The sequence below is a fragment of the Bombus terrestris genome, chromosome 10, assembly GCF_910591885.1.
Source record: "Bombus terrestris chromosome 10, iyBomTerr1.2, whole genome shotgun sequence".
Lineage (NCBI taxonomy): Eukaryota > Metazoa > Arthropoda > Insecta > Hymenoptera > Apidae > Bombus > Bombus terrestris.
Window position 1 is genome coordinate 8919169 of NC_063278.1, and position 16997 is coordinate 8936165.

Below are 16997 nucleotides of genomic sequence, written 5' to 3' on the forward strand. Positions count from 1 at the left end.
TTTCATTGCTTCGTGATAAGGATTTTCTTCTAATTTGTCAATGTAAATTGATTTTCCCACAAACAGGGGTTGTTTTCAATTTTAATCGCCTGAATGGCTACGAGATCAAATAATGAGGAAATTAGCAGAAAATTCGCGAACACCGTGTACACGTGGTTACGTAGCTACTGGCATTTCCATACGTATATAGTTGCACGGTTAGAACTATTATCGGGGCACTGTGCTGGTTTGGCCAAGGGTCGTGCGGTCACGTGGAGCAGATAGCGGTTCACGAATCACTGAACACGAAGCCATTCAACGAGAAACGCTGATGTATAATCTACGATATTTCTCGAAATCACGCGTCTCGCTTACCAACTGGCCAACTTTGTGTACGCACGGGTGGCACGCTCGATGGCATTCGATAGACCGGGCACAAATGTGTGGCCTTGAATCGAGTAAAGGAGGAAAGACTACTTCCCTGAACACAAGTCGTCTTCCAAATGGTGGGAAAATCGGGTTACTTCGTCAAAGCTGTTTTTGAAAGGGAAATCATCAGATCGAGTGTTGAGGACAATCTGATTGGTTTATTGAGCGAGACTGTATGGAAAAATAAATTGTAAGTATACACAGAGTCCATTAAGGACACGGAGATTCAAATTTCGACACATTTTCTTGTTTATGGATTCTATAAAAAAAATATGCGTTATTGATAAAATTGACGTAATTAGAATTTTATTTAATTAGGTTGCATGTTTTTGCCTAAAAAGTTCGTACGTAAGTATTATCTACCTGTTATTTTTAGGTATAACGATTAATGTTATAGTACTTTAATGCATTTGGTTCTTTCGACATCCTAGTTCAATTCTATGAAGAAGCGAATAAATTGTACATCAAATAATTTATACAAACGTATAAAATTAAATGTCGTGTCGTGACCATAAAGCACTCGCGTGTTTAGTGATCGGAGAAATGGCATCTATCTGTGGTCGTCATCGGGGAAAGAACGTCCCGCGGCCAGGCGATGTAAACGTAACCCGGTACTGAATTAATTATCCTCGCTCGACTCGACCGCAAACACGGCGGACCAATGTTCCCTGATCGATATTCGATATTTGCCACGATGCTGACATGTTTATGGAAACATTCGTGACGAGCGCGTCGTTATACCTGTCCTAATATTCGACGAGGACCCTGAACTTTGAAATTAATCTCCGAAATCGCCAACTACTCGTGCTATGTTTGCCTTAATAAATCCACCAAGTGAATTTCACAATCCAAATAATTCTCTTTCGCCAAAGTCCTCGAATTTCTCTCGAATTCTTCGCGAATCGCACACGCTCAAGAAATTTATCTCCACGTAACGTTTCACGCGATCCTCAGCAACCCTCGCCAGGTCCAATAAACAAAACTCCTTTCCTGGACCCTCACGCACGACTCGGCTGGCTGTCATTAGATTTCCTTACAGGAAGACAGATCCAAAGAGAACAGGAGAAAGAGGGAGGAACAGCAAAAAACTGGCAGCGATCTAATCCAGCTAGGAACGTGTCTCGAATTTACCTCCCCGTCGATTCGTTCGACGTCAGCGTTGACTTACAATATTTCCCAATTGACCGACCCACTTCGCCGGGAATTACGGATTAGCTTTGACAAATGCGGCCAACGTTGAGAATTCCCGGCATTCGGAAGCAGGAGAAATCATATCGGCTGTAATAATTCTCCGGGCAATGGCAGGGCCGCGAGTTCGAGGCCGGATCGCGCGCGATCCATCTTCTTTCACAGAGAAAAATCAGTTCACGCTCGTTTGTCACCGGCAAGAGTTTTAATTACTAGCAGTGCGGGCGGTAATGATGACGAACGAGCTCGTATCGACGTCATCGGTGAGGTAGAGGGTTGCTCGCGGTGTTGGATCAAAGGTGACTGTTTCGTTTGATGATATCGTTCCACCAGTCGATTTCATTAGATGCTCAATTGAACTGTTTGTTGGTCGTTTGATAAGCTTGTCGGAGTGTCAAAAAAATCAAGGTGCAGAGGCATAAATAATTAAACAATTATTTAATTAAGAAATCCGATAACGAACTCTTCGTGTAAAGAATCGAAGTTATAGGTAATTAAACAGTTATCTAATTTAGAAATTAGTCGAATGAGAAATTCAATATCGAACTCTTTCTTTCTTCCTACATTCTGCTCCTTCCCCTTTATCTATCGATCACAGCATTCCGAGTTCTGACACAGTTAAAGGTGGAGAGTGGAAAAATTGACGATTGGATAGACGATTCGTGGAACGAATCGAGTTCTTTCTGAGGGACAACGTCGAGATTCGACGAACAAAGATCAAGGCGACTCACGTCGCGCGATTATATCACGATTTCCTGTCCTGGGAAAACGTTCGACATTAAGCTGAAGATTCGTCTGGAAGACACCCTCGGTCCTTTTCATCGCACCGCACTCCATAATTAAGGGACCGTGCGTGAAACGTGCGTGTCGCTTAATGAAAGAAGAGATCTCGAGGATTTTACCTTCGCCAGGATTGTTCTCGATTCACAACGTGACGATGCTGCGTTCACGAGATTTTCAGGCTGACCCTTGATTCGATCGATGCTTCAAAGGTTACTCTCTTGGTTATGGTAGTATAACTTCGTGACGTGACTCCTTCAGTATTTTGGGTTTTTAAATATTCCTCGATTTATTTCAATCCTTTATCGGTAACAATGAGAAAGGATGATATGTGGTTTTATTTATAGATTTGAAACTTTCAGCCAATACTCCTGTCTAAATATTTTATTTCATTCTTTTATTTCTATCGTTTATTCTATTCTATTTATATTATTATTTATTGTATCAATTACTCTTTCTTCAATACTTACCACATTAATTTTTCACACTTTTCTCTTAACGTTCAAGATTTAGGAACAAGTTCAACACCATTTGGAAACCATGCTGATCTAGTCTATAAATTACCACCAAAAGTATAATAGTTTTACCAGTTTTCACGTTTTCTTATTCAAAACCCAACAATCTTTCAGAGGATCTTTTTCTAACACTGCACGGTAGCACACTGGCAAGCAATAGTGTGATATCACGCGTGTCTCAAAGAAATAGAAGCAGAGATTCTACTTCGATCGAAGTCTCGATCAAAATTCAATTCGATAATTACTGATACCTCCTCGAATTGAAATCGAAGCGTAAAAAATGCACATGTACTTATTTACGAGAAGAATAAAACAGAATCACGTTGATCAGAATTTACCTGATACGAAACGCCACGTGCATCCTAGTTTTAAAAATTCCACGAAAACCTGGTGACCGTCTCGCGTCCGTTCGCCTCGCGCAACTACTCGTAAATATCACTCCGGTCGCGCTGAAAATTTCATGTATGCACACGTGCTCGAGCATTTCCCCCGGTTGTGTGCCGTCCCTCCGTTTTTCACTTTCCTCCGGTCCGGCGGTCATAAAAAACCGCTGACCGATATTATCCACTCTAAGCTGGTTTACCATGTTCCTACGTGTTCTGTCAGCTCTTCACGCCAACAGGCAGCCGCCGGGACTAAAACGAAAAAGCGCAACGGCCCGCGCCACGTCGCGCGTCGCCACGTGACGTGAGTAATTACCGGTACGAGCGTGCATGTACACGCGTGGCTATATACAGGGTTGCCTAAATGCTAGGTATTGCCGAGAGTAGAGCAACATCGATAATGGCGTTAGAAAAAAAGGAAGACGACTTTATAATCTTCGATAATTTGCCGCTTGTTAAAAAATTACCGATAGAGTACCATATTTTGACAAATTGTATGATTTCTGTAAATACGTTTACCTATTTGTAAACATAACGGTGGATATGTTAAAATCTTCGGTGTTTCGTCGTCTGTATTTTATTGTATAATTTTAGAAATATTGTTTTGTACTTGTAGGAATAGCGACGAAGACCTCAAAATATCCTGAAGACTTTCTGAAGAATTATTTTCACATATGTCGAATTTTTAAAAATCTCGAAAATAATTTTCGTCATGCTTTCGATCACATGACAATTAAAAATATATCTTCCTTGGTATCGCACAATTTTCTTTATATTTAAAGGATCACAGAAATAATCTCAGGATCTCCGATGTAGCTTTACTCGTACAAAAATTTAGTTTGCCGACAGAAAAGAAGAAACAGAAATACTTTCCCATCACTAACCTACTAATATAAAAGAAATATTTTCTTTCAATAGTAAATACCATTTCTTTCATTCTTTGTATTTCTGGAAAAATTAGTGACGGTATCGATAAGTAAGCGTACTTATCGCTTCACCCTGTATATAAGCGATACTCGACTACGCATCGGACTACACCGGTAAGATTTTTAATAGTCGTCAGCCGGAAACTCGACGGATTAATGCGACCCGGCGTAATGAGAAGTAGGCAGAAAATAACCGGGAAAACGTCCAACCCTTTCGTGTTTCACCAGCCAGCTCTTTTCCTACGAAAATGGAAGTGAAACGTGCAATTCTCTAGCTAAGGTAGATTGCACGGTCACGAGCAATGCTAATTAGATTGATTATGCTTGACGTTACAGCGATTATCACGAGTAAGGATGAACCAGACTTAATAGATAAGCAAATTGCATCTAAGCTATCTACCAATACTGTTGCCGAGTAGCAAATCGATTGAATGAATTTCTTGATTCACAATTGAGAGAGAGGATATCCTCATCTTTTACTACTTTCGTTTCTTTCTTTTTTATATAAATATATATATTTCGGAGATGAAAGAACATCGGGGCCTTTCTTTTGTAATTTTTGGGAAGATCCCCAATACTTTAGTCTGGACTTTTTATTATAGCTGTACTTAAATAATAAAACTTAGAAGTAGTTGTTTATGATTTAATCCGATTATGTTTGCCCGAGATTTATGATAGTAGTCTTTGGTTCGAAGTGACACAACTGGTCGCTAAACGTAGCCACGGTCATGGGATGGACGTTTTTACCTAACAGAGGTATGGAGTAGTTGTATAACTCTCCTTAAAAATATAGTTGATTCGAGGGGTACAGAGAGGTATAGAGAAGAGTATATAAGTGCACTTCCACTTGGACTAAGACAAGTAAATTGAGTTGTAACTCATTAAAGTGTACTTGAATTGCGGACAAGTAAGTTCAGTTCGACATAGACTTTGGAAGAAAGCGCATTTGTTATCCCATTGACCGTGGATTCGTTATTGAACCTAAGATCATTGTCATTACCATCTTGAGTATTTAATCGTCACGGTTACTTGTCAAATTCTGTAATAATCATATTTGTACCAGTAAATATCATCTATATTGTATAACAACAATGGCTAATCCAAATGAAGATTTGTTACACGCCCCTAACCCTAAAAACACCTCGACATATATATACAGGGTGGTTGGTAACTGGTGGTACAAGCGGAAAGGGGGTGATTCTACGCGAAAAAAGAAGTCGAAAATATAGAATAAAAATTTTTCGTTTGAGGCTTTGTTTTCGAGAAAATCGACTTTGAATTTTCGCTCGGTACGCGTGCACTCTATCACGTCTCGTTATAACAGATCTCACTGTAGATCGTTGTCTCGATGGATATTATCGCAGTTTAAGTTTGTTTTTGCCGTAACGGAAAATTAGGAATACATAATGAAATAATATGAAGTAATCATAAAAGTTATTATTACAAAAATTGCTGAAAATGTTGCCCATTCTGCCAAACACATACTTCTGCTCTTCTAATTAAATTTCTATGAACACTTTCTAACACATTGGAGGTGTTTATCAACGTAATGTCAATCGAGACAACGATTTACAATGAGATCCGTTATAACGAGACGTGATAAAGTGCACGCGTACCGAGCGAAAATTCAAAGTCGATTTTCTCGAAAACAAAGCCTCAAACGAAAAATTTTTATTTTATATTTTCGACTTCTTTTTTCGCGTAGAATCGCCCCCTTTCCGCTTGTACCACCAGTTACCAACCACCCTGTATATATATATGTATTGGTATTTTCGACCAATCGTGTGGAGACGCGATCGCGAGGAAGCGCGTCAACAGGAGTCGTAAATTCCCGTTACGATTCTAAGAATCGACACCGCGAATAGATCGATCCCCTAATTTCCGTTGAGATAATAGGGGTGGTTGAGGTGGTATAACGCTGCGATTAACAGGGTTATAAACTATGTATTTCCAACAACTTTACACAAGTTAGTAACGCCGCTGCTTAAGATATGGGTGATGAAGAAATGGATTACTCTTAGATGAGGGAATCCAGGTAGAGATGATGACTGAATTGAAGACTGAGCTTGATTCCGGGTAGATATGTGGTCTTCAAGGAAGTCTTGAGGTGTTGAGAGTGTCAGAACTGAGATATAACTACCTTGACTGTTCTGTCGTTCCAAGAACAAGTCTAGTGTAGTAGTAAAGGTTGAGTTGACCCTCCTGATGTCGTAAAAGAAGTATAGATGACGTGACTGCTCTGTAGTGATGAGAGCAAATCTAGAGGGATGTAGTGATTGCTCTGTAGTTATGAGAACCAGTGAATTTCGTTCTTATGTGATTACGGAGGGAAGCTCGGTAAGGGTGTGCCCTTTGAACGAAGAACGCGGATTCGTTGCTCACACTTTTAGTTAGGAAAGTGAGGGTAACGATCCGCGATGCTAATTGGTTATGATCAACGTTAGAAATGAAGATAGAAGGAAGGAGCCTCCCATCAACGTGGCTCATGGGCGACATTGTTTATGGGAAAAACCAGCTTTTCCGTTAGGCAACTATTCGTTTTTCTCATTAGGTAACCTCCTGTTTTCTCCGTAATTTGTAAGAACGTGCAATAGACATAAGGACTGTTTTAAATACCAGCTATAAACCGAAAATACTTGCAGAATTAAAGGTTCCTACAAGCTAATAAGAGTCGGTTGATGGTGGAGCCTTAGGTTTATTGAAGGTCTCTCTAATGATGCTTGGGCTTTGACGGTCGGGCGTCGCGCGGACCATTTCACGCGACGTAACAATATATTTATAACGTTTCTTTTAAGGAAGATTTTTATTAAATTTTTATAATTCCATATTTTTCTTTCCAAATTTGTAACCATCTTGGGGTAGACTTGATTGGATTATTTGTCGCGAAGGGAAGAATTTCGTAAGTCTGTCGCGTCACCCCAACATCCACGAAGATCTTGACGATGGTTGACGGAGTTTGACGGGGCTTTTATGCAAATGTACCCGGCCTCCATCAGCTATAGCCGTTCGAAATAGCGTTCTTCGTTAAAGAATCTTCCCCAACCTGTGTCTTTCGAACCCTGTTGACTTGACAGATTACTCACACGCTCAGAAGTGTCAGAATAAATTTTCTGTTTGTCATTGTCGCCGATTATAGACGAAAAAATTGATTTCGTCATAGACAAACAAAGACAGATAGAACAAATATATCGTGCAAGTCTAATTAAAATTATTATCGTTGTTCAAGTGCCCTTTATCTTCATTCAATGAGATATGTAATCTCAGAAACATCTTGCACCATAAAATTTGAACGTAAGTTGCGCAAGTTGTTGTCACGATTCGGCGATAGTCATCTCTAACTTGAATAATCTCTGATTCTTGATAGCGCGAAGCTATATATGAAGGCAGCAGTTTTACGGCAGGTTTGAAAAGTCGATCGAACCGATCAATACCGAGGATATTTGTCAAAATGCGTGCCTTCATTTTTCTCTTCGCCTGTTTATCGCTGTTTGCCTTCGCATGGGGTAATAACTTAATTCTTGGCAGACGTCTGTTTGGTGATGTTCTTGTCGAATCTCTACCCATCTTTAAGGTGAGCAATGACAGTAATAGATTTATACTTAATTCACGTCGAATTAATATCATTCAATTGTATTTGAGTTGCGGTAATTCGAATCGAAACAAGATTTTTAAAATCTAAAACTGATATTAATCAGAGTAGTGCCGCTTTTAACATGAGATATTAATTACTGGAAATTGTAATATATGTATTTTTTTACTTTCAGCCACCAGTGCCAGGTGTCAGTCACACAGCCGCGATTAACATAACTGCACCATCCGGCTATGTGATCTCATTCGTCAGTGCAATCAACCGAAATCCGAGGGTAGTAAACATCAGACCTACAAAAGGTTATATTGGACAGAACTCGATGGTCTTACTAGCTACTGGAAGACCAGGTTGGGCTCTTGCGATGGAGGTTACCGTTTTCGCTATTCGTTCTAAACACCCTAGTACCACAACAACTAGTACTACTTCGTCAACGACTACGAGCACTCAATCAACCACTACCTCCACCGAACCAACGACTACGAGCACTCAATCAACCACTACCTCCACCGAACCAACGACTACGAGCACTCAATCAACCACTACCTCCTCCGAACCAACGACTACGAGCACTCAATCAACCACTACCTCCACCGAACCAACGACTACGAGCTCTCAATCAACCATTACCTCTACTATACCAACGACTACGAGCATTTAACCAACCACTACCTCCGTCGGACCAACGGATATGTACACTAAACCACCAACTGGAATCTACCGAACCAACGACTACCATATAGTGAAACCTCTTGCACCATGGAAGTTGAACACTTACGAATGATATATTTCAAAAATCATATACAGAGCATAGAAAATATAAAGGTCGTAAATTTTCAACAATAGTATGAAAAAACAAATAAAATAAGACGCAAGATGAAAACAGTGCGATTAATATTTTACCATACTTTATTTCCTTTAATTCGAAGTCCTGGTATTTCCTATTCAACGTGACATTCAGCTAGATATTTGTCACTATGTATCGTCGAACAACGAGTACGTTGAATACACGAAAACCGATTACTAGAGATAGAAGGACGCCTGGTAACGCTGGGAAATGCGGTGCCGCGACTTCTGGTGTACACAAATTATTTTTCTTTCATACGGCTACACAATTCCGTTTTGTAGAGCGGCCGAGCGGTGCACTTTAATTTCTCCAGAGATTTATGCAAGCCCAACCGCTTTGAGCCCGTGTGCCACGCGTAATAACGGGGATGCGTGTACGACCTACAACATCGGTTACACGTTTCCCGTGCTTTCACAGAGCCAAAATGTCAGCGGTCTTAATGCCCTCGCGAGGAAGATTTACGGGGACAGACCCGCTTCCGCTTTTCTTGCATTTGCTTCTGCTTCTGTTCGATTATTTTTCAAAAGGGTGAGAATTTCCTTAGAAAGCCATGTTTTCCGCACGATGAATATTAATCGTTGTGTCGTCGACAAATTTGAAACTTTAAAGAATCCTTTTTGTTTTTTGTTTCTGTCACGTTTCGTTTAGAATGCCATTTTTTATGTATCATTTAATATTTTTTTCGAAATAACTGTGTGGTTCGTTTGTATCAGTTTTTGCGCACACATTCAGTAACGATCCGAGAACATCCAGCATTATCTTCAAGTGAAACTAATTAAAATTGCGTCAGTTATATGCCGTGATGTAACTGAAATTTAAATAAGTTGTTTTCTATAATTACTATAATATTTTTTAATATTTTTAAAATAAGTGTCCTATTGGTTGACATGATTCTGCTATTTACTGCTATCCAAAAGATATCTAAACAATGCCAGTCTAGACCGAAATACCTACTTTTTAAAACACACTTTTCACTGCAATTACTCGTAGCGATCACTAGCACATTTAAAAATTGAACTATGCGCTAAATATGTAGTAGGTGCACTACTGCTTTTACACTAATGAAACGATATTTTGATTTTTTCTGCAATTGGAAAATATGATATGGCTCGATATAAATGTATTAATTGTTAGATGAGAGGATAATTTACTTCAGGTAACGCTTCTAATCGTACAAAAGAAACTAGGTAGCATTTCATGAACGAAGACTTAATCGAACCGAATATCTAATAGAGATAAGATTAAAATTAATTGATCAATTCAAATTCATAGATAAGATCCTTGACGATTATTTTATCACTTTGTTTGATTATTTTATCATATTACTTCTACTGATTGTCATTCACACTTCTATGTACGTATAGGATTAATTTTCTGTTTTGTCATTTATTATTTTTTTTTTTAAATAAATTTCATGAAATAAGGGAAACCCAAAGTTTGTAGTATGGTTGCAACTAATTAATGCCTAATTAAGGAGCACAGTCTTAGCTTAGTTAACCGCTGAAAAGATTAGCGGAACGCTACCGATCGGCCGCTGTTTGCCGAAGAGGACGACGTGAATACAAATTCTAAGCAGAGCGTTAGAACTGAATTTTAAGAAGCGACTCGTAAACGGAAGTTTGTCGAAGAAATTAACGAAATGCGTTCACGTTGATCGATTTCCGTTCGATATCCACGAATTCGTCGGCGTTCGATCCTTTGGAAATTATTAAACGCGTATTCGTTGTCTTTGAAAAGTCGATAACAAAATTTGATTCCCAAACAAATTGTGGCTTAAGAATATTTTACATTTTTGTTACGCTAAAATTACTGAAAATTACGAATTCCAGAATTTTTTTCTTTGCAAATGAGGAGCTTCCTGGGGGAAATATATCCAAAATGAAATGATGGATTAAGTAAATTGTAAGATATATTGTATTAAATTGAAGTTAAGATATATTGAACTGTATTAAAATTTAGATCTACTTCTTAGATATTAACTGCGTTTCAATCGATAATTTTTGATAGTTAAAGTATTGAAAATATCACTTATAATCAGAGGAGATCGTAAGGTAATGAGAGAGAATGAGAGAGAACCGATTATCGCGCAAAGTAACAGGTATAAGCGATCTGCGATAAAAAAAAAAGCAGGATGTATCTATCTTACTTATTGTATCAGTGATCGATCATTTCGACAAGCCTCTATTAGATTCCGCGCGTGTCGAAATATTCCATTTAAGTTAGATACTTTATGTAATTTCGTATATCGCTTTTCAATTACATTGTTTTTCTCTCTTTTTTGATATTCTTTAATTACGATAAGCAGGATATGTGGCCTTGTCATCTTTTGACGTCACAACCTCAAAAGTGACTCTTAATTCATTGCAAAATTCAGCATATATCGCATATATTTCGGGTTATTAGATCCCCCAATAAGTTTACAATGAACAATACTAGGACGATGAGTCTCCGTGTTAGCCTCCGGAGATAAAAATCGCACATCATGTTGCACAAGCTTAGCTGTGACTTTTGCGTTAATCCAAAAACAAATTTTCCACTTCTTCTGTTGTAAATTATATCTTCTTTCGTGATTAAACAAGGCCGAATTTCAACCGAACATGTCAAAAGATAAATATATAAGTATAGGTAAACTCGGGGTTAATATTTTAAGTAAAGGAAACCTTTGAACAAAACAATCTACCTTTGCCTTTTTCCATTTCCTACTTCTATCTGTTTTTCTTTTCTTCCAGGTGGAAAAATATCGGCATTGCTATCTTTTATTGTACAAAAAGTATATACAAAGACAGTAGCGCGAGGTGCAACGAAAAGAAAGAAGAAGATCGTTAGAGGTATCAGTCACCTTCGAAAATTGTTCGATGAAGTAATGATAAGCAAATATCGTTACGTAAATTGTTATCACGATTCAGCGATATATCTTTACTTAACACGGGTTGTCCGATCTTCGAGGAATCGTCTTCGACTGTTGATAAGGGGAAACTATATATGATGTCGTCGCCAGTTTTACGGCAGATTTAAGAAGTCGATCGAACTGATCAATACCGAAGATAATCGTCAAGATGCGTACCTTCGTTTTTCTCTTCGCCTGTTTATCGCTGATTGCCTCCGCATGGGGTAACAACTTGATTCTTGGCATACGTATGCCTGGTGATGTTCTTGTTAAATCTCGACCCATTTTTAAGGTGAGCAATGACAGTAATAGATTTATATTTAATCCACATCGAATTAATATCATTCAATTGTATTTGCGGTAACTCGAATCGAAACAAGATTTTTAAAATCTGAAATTGATATTAGTCAGAGTAGTACTGCTTTTAACATGAAATATTAATTACTGGAAATTGTAATATATGTATTTTTTACTTTCAGCCACCAGTGCCAGGTGTCAGTCACACAGTCACGATTGACGTAACTGCACCATCCGGCTACGTGATCTCATTCGTCAGTGTAGTCAACCTGAATGCGAAGGTAATAAACATCGTTCCTATAAAAGGTTATATTGGAGAACAGTCGGTCGTCCTGTTGGGCATTGGAAAACCAGGTTGGCCCCTTCTAATGGAGGTTACTGCTTACGCTTTTCCTTCTCGAGACGCGAGCGATTCCACATCAACTAGTACTACTCCGTTAACGACTATAAGCATATCAACCACAACTGAATCAACTGGAACAAGCACCACCGAACCATCCAGCACTGAACCACCCAGCACTGAACCACCTAGCACTGAACCATCCAGCACTGAACCATCCAGCACTGAACCATCTAGCACTGAACCATCCAGCACTGAACCATCCAGCACTGAACCATCCAGCACTGAACCATCCAGCACTGAACCACCCAGCACTGAACCATCCAGCACTGAACCACCCAGCACTGAACCATCCAGTACTGAACCATCCAGTACTGAGCCATCCAGCGCTGAACCACCCAGCACTGAACCATCCAGCACTGAACCATCCAGTACTGAACCATCCAGCGCTGAACCATCCAGCGCTGAACCATCCAGCACTGAACCACCCAGCACTGAACCATCCAGCGCTGAACCATCCAGCGCTGAACCATCCAGCGCTGAACCATCCAGCACTGAACCATCCAGTACTGAGCCATCCAGCGCTGAACCACCCAGCACTGAACCATCCAGCACTGAACCATCCAGCACTGGATCAACCAGCGCTGAACCAAGCAGCATTGGATCTAGCACCAGTGGACCACGCAGCACTGAACCATCCAGCACTGAACCATCCAGCACTGAACCATCCAGCACTGAAGCATCCAGCACTGAACCATCCAGCACTGAACCATCCAGCTCTGAACCATCCAGCACTGAACCATCCAGCACTGAACCATCCAGCACTGAACCAAACAGCACTGAACCAAGCAGCATTGGATCTAGCTCTTCTGGACCAACCAGCACGGAACCATCTAGCACTGGATCAACCAGCACTATACCAACCACTTCCGAATAAACTACCCCTAGACCAATCATATAACCAGCGAGCTATAACACCAAATCAATAAATATCTCCACAGCTGGGCCTACTATTCCATTTACATTGGTACCCTGATAAAATATCTGTACCAATATTTGCTGGTGGAAATGTTCTACATTGAATCTTGACACGCGACAATAAGCGGGACAATGAAAATTGGCAGTTAGCTGTTACGATTTTCAACGTACGGTGTTCCGTACATTTTTCAATTTCGTGTCAGCCAAGCAATGTTCGTATTAACGATCTGATAAAAGTGTTTATATTACATTTTAATATTTTATTGCCAGCTTATTATTTAATAATAAGCCACATAATTATTTAATTCTGTTAATTGATAAATTGATTCCATATCTTTAAATAAATTACAATTAATTAAATAAATTGTAACTATTCTATCAACTTCAATATTCTATCAACAAGGCCAGTAATTAATATTTTATTCTAAACTTCTTACAATATACTAACTTTCCATTAGATAACATCAACGATGTTGATCTACGATTTATTGAAATGCAAACGATTCGCATTTCGCAAATTCTATCTTTCGATCAACTCTATCTTCTTCGTACTTAACTGCAAACTTCACTTAGTTGGTCTATAGTAACTTTTCACTATATAACGTCTAGGATGTTGACGTACGATTCGTTGAAATGCAAAGGATCCACATTTTGCGAATCGACCGTTCCTAATCTCGAGCAATTGCGATGTAGCTAGCGAGAACCTGCTATTTAGTTACCCTTTTGCTGAACGTTTCTCCGGCCCTCTAGGGAATAAATTAGAATTCCCACGGGCGAGCTTGCGAACGCGCGGAACAACATCGTCCTGTTCCTCCTCGTTGTCATCGCTTACGTATTTTCTCAGCTACCATTGATTCCGTGACGGAGGTGTAATTCGGCGGCGCTTGAAAATTCGAAGCACAAACGTTTCGTTGCTAACGCGTTTCCAGGAAACTCGCTTGCTGGCCCGATGCTTTAAGGCTGCATCGCACGTAAGCCACCACCGTTACTTGATTCGCTTCATCATCCAGCGTAGTTCGCTTAGAAGCGTCTTTTCCCATCTTCCATTTCTTTTTTCCACCTTTCTACCCCGCCTGTAGTCTATGTTACCCTTCACGCGAAGCGTTCTCGCGCACGAAAACTCGAAGCCACGTTCGTGAAAATTGTACTCCAATTTGGTAAAATCCGATTTGTATGGATGACCGGGATCGCGATATCGAGAACGTTGGCTATCGAGCTGGCCGGCCGGCCGGCCGTCCTGGAATTTTTATGGCATTTACGGAGATGAAGCGGCTGCCTAATCGACTCTTTTGAAAAATTAATTCCTCCACGATACCGCCCTCCTCTTTGTTAAATATTTCACTAGGAATCGCGGCCGCTTCCACGATGCCGGATAAATATCGCGATCTATCGAAATGCCCGGCGTAAAATGTTCGTTCTATTTTGATTGGAGAGAAACGATTCGAATAAATGATTCACTATCTCCAGAAAAAGTATTTCTATATTTTCGCCAGTTTATTGTAGAGAACAGTTTTCGTGGTTAGAATAAAGATTGGCAGAATTCTTAGTTCAATAGATTATTTTAATCATTTCTATATTGATAACGTCTTTACGAAGTCCAGGTATCCATACATCGAAAAACGAATGACACGTATATATTTTGATGACTCATTTATCAATGAAGTTCGTATAAATAATCAGAAATTCCAAGGTAAATTCTAAAAAATAATCTTTTAATCGCAGCTTATGAGCGCGCATGTACAAAGATCGCAAGAAACATGATAAGCAACTTCAAAATTCAACGACAGTGGCAACAAATTTTTCGTGTCAGATCAAGCAGTTAGTAAAAACACCTCTCGTATACTTTTGGCATACTTACGATATTGTAAAATTTGGACAATTGCGAATCGACATAGCAACAAACTATATAGTAACATACGTTAGAAAGACACGCTCGAGAAAATAATTACAGCTACTCTTCACACGCCATCCAAACTCCTCGCCCATTTTTCAAGCGTTCAACGTTAATCCTGGCGTGTCTAGTCGAAACTTTGCCGCGTCTCCGACTATGAAGGCAGAACAGGAAGCAGTCGGAAAAACAGGATCGCGAGGATTACAGCGTGGTTATTACGTCGCGAGCCAGCAGCTTCGTATAACTCTCCGGAACCTCACTCGTAAACTTTCATTTCCGAGCGGTGAAGGACGGCGCAATTAAAGGGCCGCCGCGAATTTCTCTGTGGGTCCTGTCCAACTTCCGGTTTCTCGCGTTACGAGGCGAGAATCCAATCGATTCTCGTTTCGCTCTTTCGTTGCTCGTTCGACGATGAAAAATCGTGACGAGAGGGGAACGAAGAGGGAGAAGAGAGAAAAAAGACGAGGAAGAGAGGGGAATCGTTGTGGCGAAGGGCATTGCGACGCCGCCACAGCAACAAGTGAGAGTCGAAGAGTTATTGGACCCAAAAGCCTGTAATAATGGCCGGCGCGGAATCGAGCGGAATCGTTTTATTCCGGCGCATCCAGATCGGAGAAAGTCAATACAAAGGAGGGTCCGATCGACTGGAAAATCGCTGCATCGCGATTACTCTTCATTTTTTCCCTTGCTTATTTTTCTAGTTTTTCCCCGTAGAATTAATATCGTCGGGGACGAGTTTATGAAAGTTGGAAAATGCACTAGTTTGTATTATTTTGAAACAAATGATGCGTGTTCGTGAATTGGAAAGTTCATAAAAAATGGTATCAACTTGGTATTTGAGGGATTTGTATGTGGCAGAGCGTTTGAAGTTAACGCAGATGTTACGTATTTTTCAAAAAGTTTGAATAATAGTGTGATCATGCTATAGCAATGTAAAGATAATAATTCAATAATCAAACTAACGTTGCGATCAACGATTTTCTATCGATAATCAGTGGCAACGTAAACGAATGTTCGCTTTAACAAGGGTTTAATAATGTCAAATTTCCGCCACTTCATGCTGTGATTTCAGATTTCATCGGTTATCGAATTTACTTATAAATTTCGCTTCGATTTTTGATGTATACTGATTATGGACATGTGATTAGTTAATCTCATAGTTGAGAGTAATGTATTATCTATATTTAATCGATGATGATTATTTGTTAATGAAATTTTAGATGACTGTAATTTTACGAATAATTAGAGGTTAGTGTATAAACGGGCTAAATTAAATATAACATCGATAACACAAGCCGTTGCTATACTTTTAACCCCTTGCTTTGCGATATCATAATTCAATTATCCGTTGATTAAAAATGAACTATCTCTTTGATTTCATCATAAACCAGCGATATTGTCTTGTCTTTCATTTATCTTTTCTATTAACTTTAATGAAATAAAATCATGTTCCCGGTTCTCAAATAAATTATTTACCTTTTCATTAAAAAGTGAAAACAAAAATTTCAACGTCTTTTTGAAAAATCACAGGACATTAAATATGAAATACAAACAAGATGAAACTTCGCGCGTGTGTGCTAGTGATACGCACGTGTGAGATAAAAGTTAGACACGTGAAACGACGAGGCTAATGCAAGAGATTAGCAACCTTGAATGATCAAAATCTTCGACGTCGATCACGATTCTTCGATATTTGCCATGTCCCCTTCCTCTCCGTTTCGCATCGAGGATACACCGCAACAATCCGGCGAGTGGCTCGTGTAACCGGCATATTTCTAACGCATTAATATGCCAGACACGAAACTTTTAGCGACGCCATACACCTCGAGTTATTTTCTTCGTGAATGTTATCGATGCATCGCATGCAAAGTCTTCGCGATTCGTCTTCTTCGCGCCCTGTGGCTTGTAACTTTTTCATAACACCGGAAGTCTTTGTATTTTTGGTGGTATTTTCTAATTCATTAATGGGAC

General features: G+C 39.5%; 1 protein-coding gene and 1 long non-coding RNA gene across 4 annotated transcripts in view; one reads left to right on the top strand and one right to left on the bottom strand.

Annotated features, from left to right (window-relative positions):
* Positions 1-16997, bottom strand: part of LOC110119611 — a 209068-nt gene that overhangs the window by 94584 nt on the left and 97487 nt on the right. The gene's annotated exons all lie outside the window — the stretch shown is intronic.
* LOC100648170 (salivary glue protein Sgs-3) lies at positions 7420-13457 on the top strand. Of its 2 annotated transcripts, XM_048409033.1 has the most exons (3): positions 7420-7491; positions 7565-7771; positions 12000-13457. In XM_048409033.1, the coding sequence occupies exons 2-3, from the start codon at positions 7649-7651 to the stop codon at positions 13092-13094; spliced, it is 1218 nt and encodes a 405-aa protein (XP_048264990.1). In that variant the 5' UTR covers positions 7420-7491; positions 7565-7648; the 3' UTR covers positions 13095-13457. The 2 variants fall into 2 exon arrangements, with proteins under 2 accessions (XP_048264990.1, XP_020720645.2); XM_020864986.2 differs by lacking the exons at positions 7420-7491; positions 7565-7771 and adding an exon at positions 11536-11812 and having other exon boundaries at positions 12000-13455.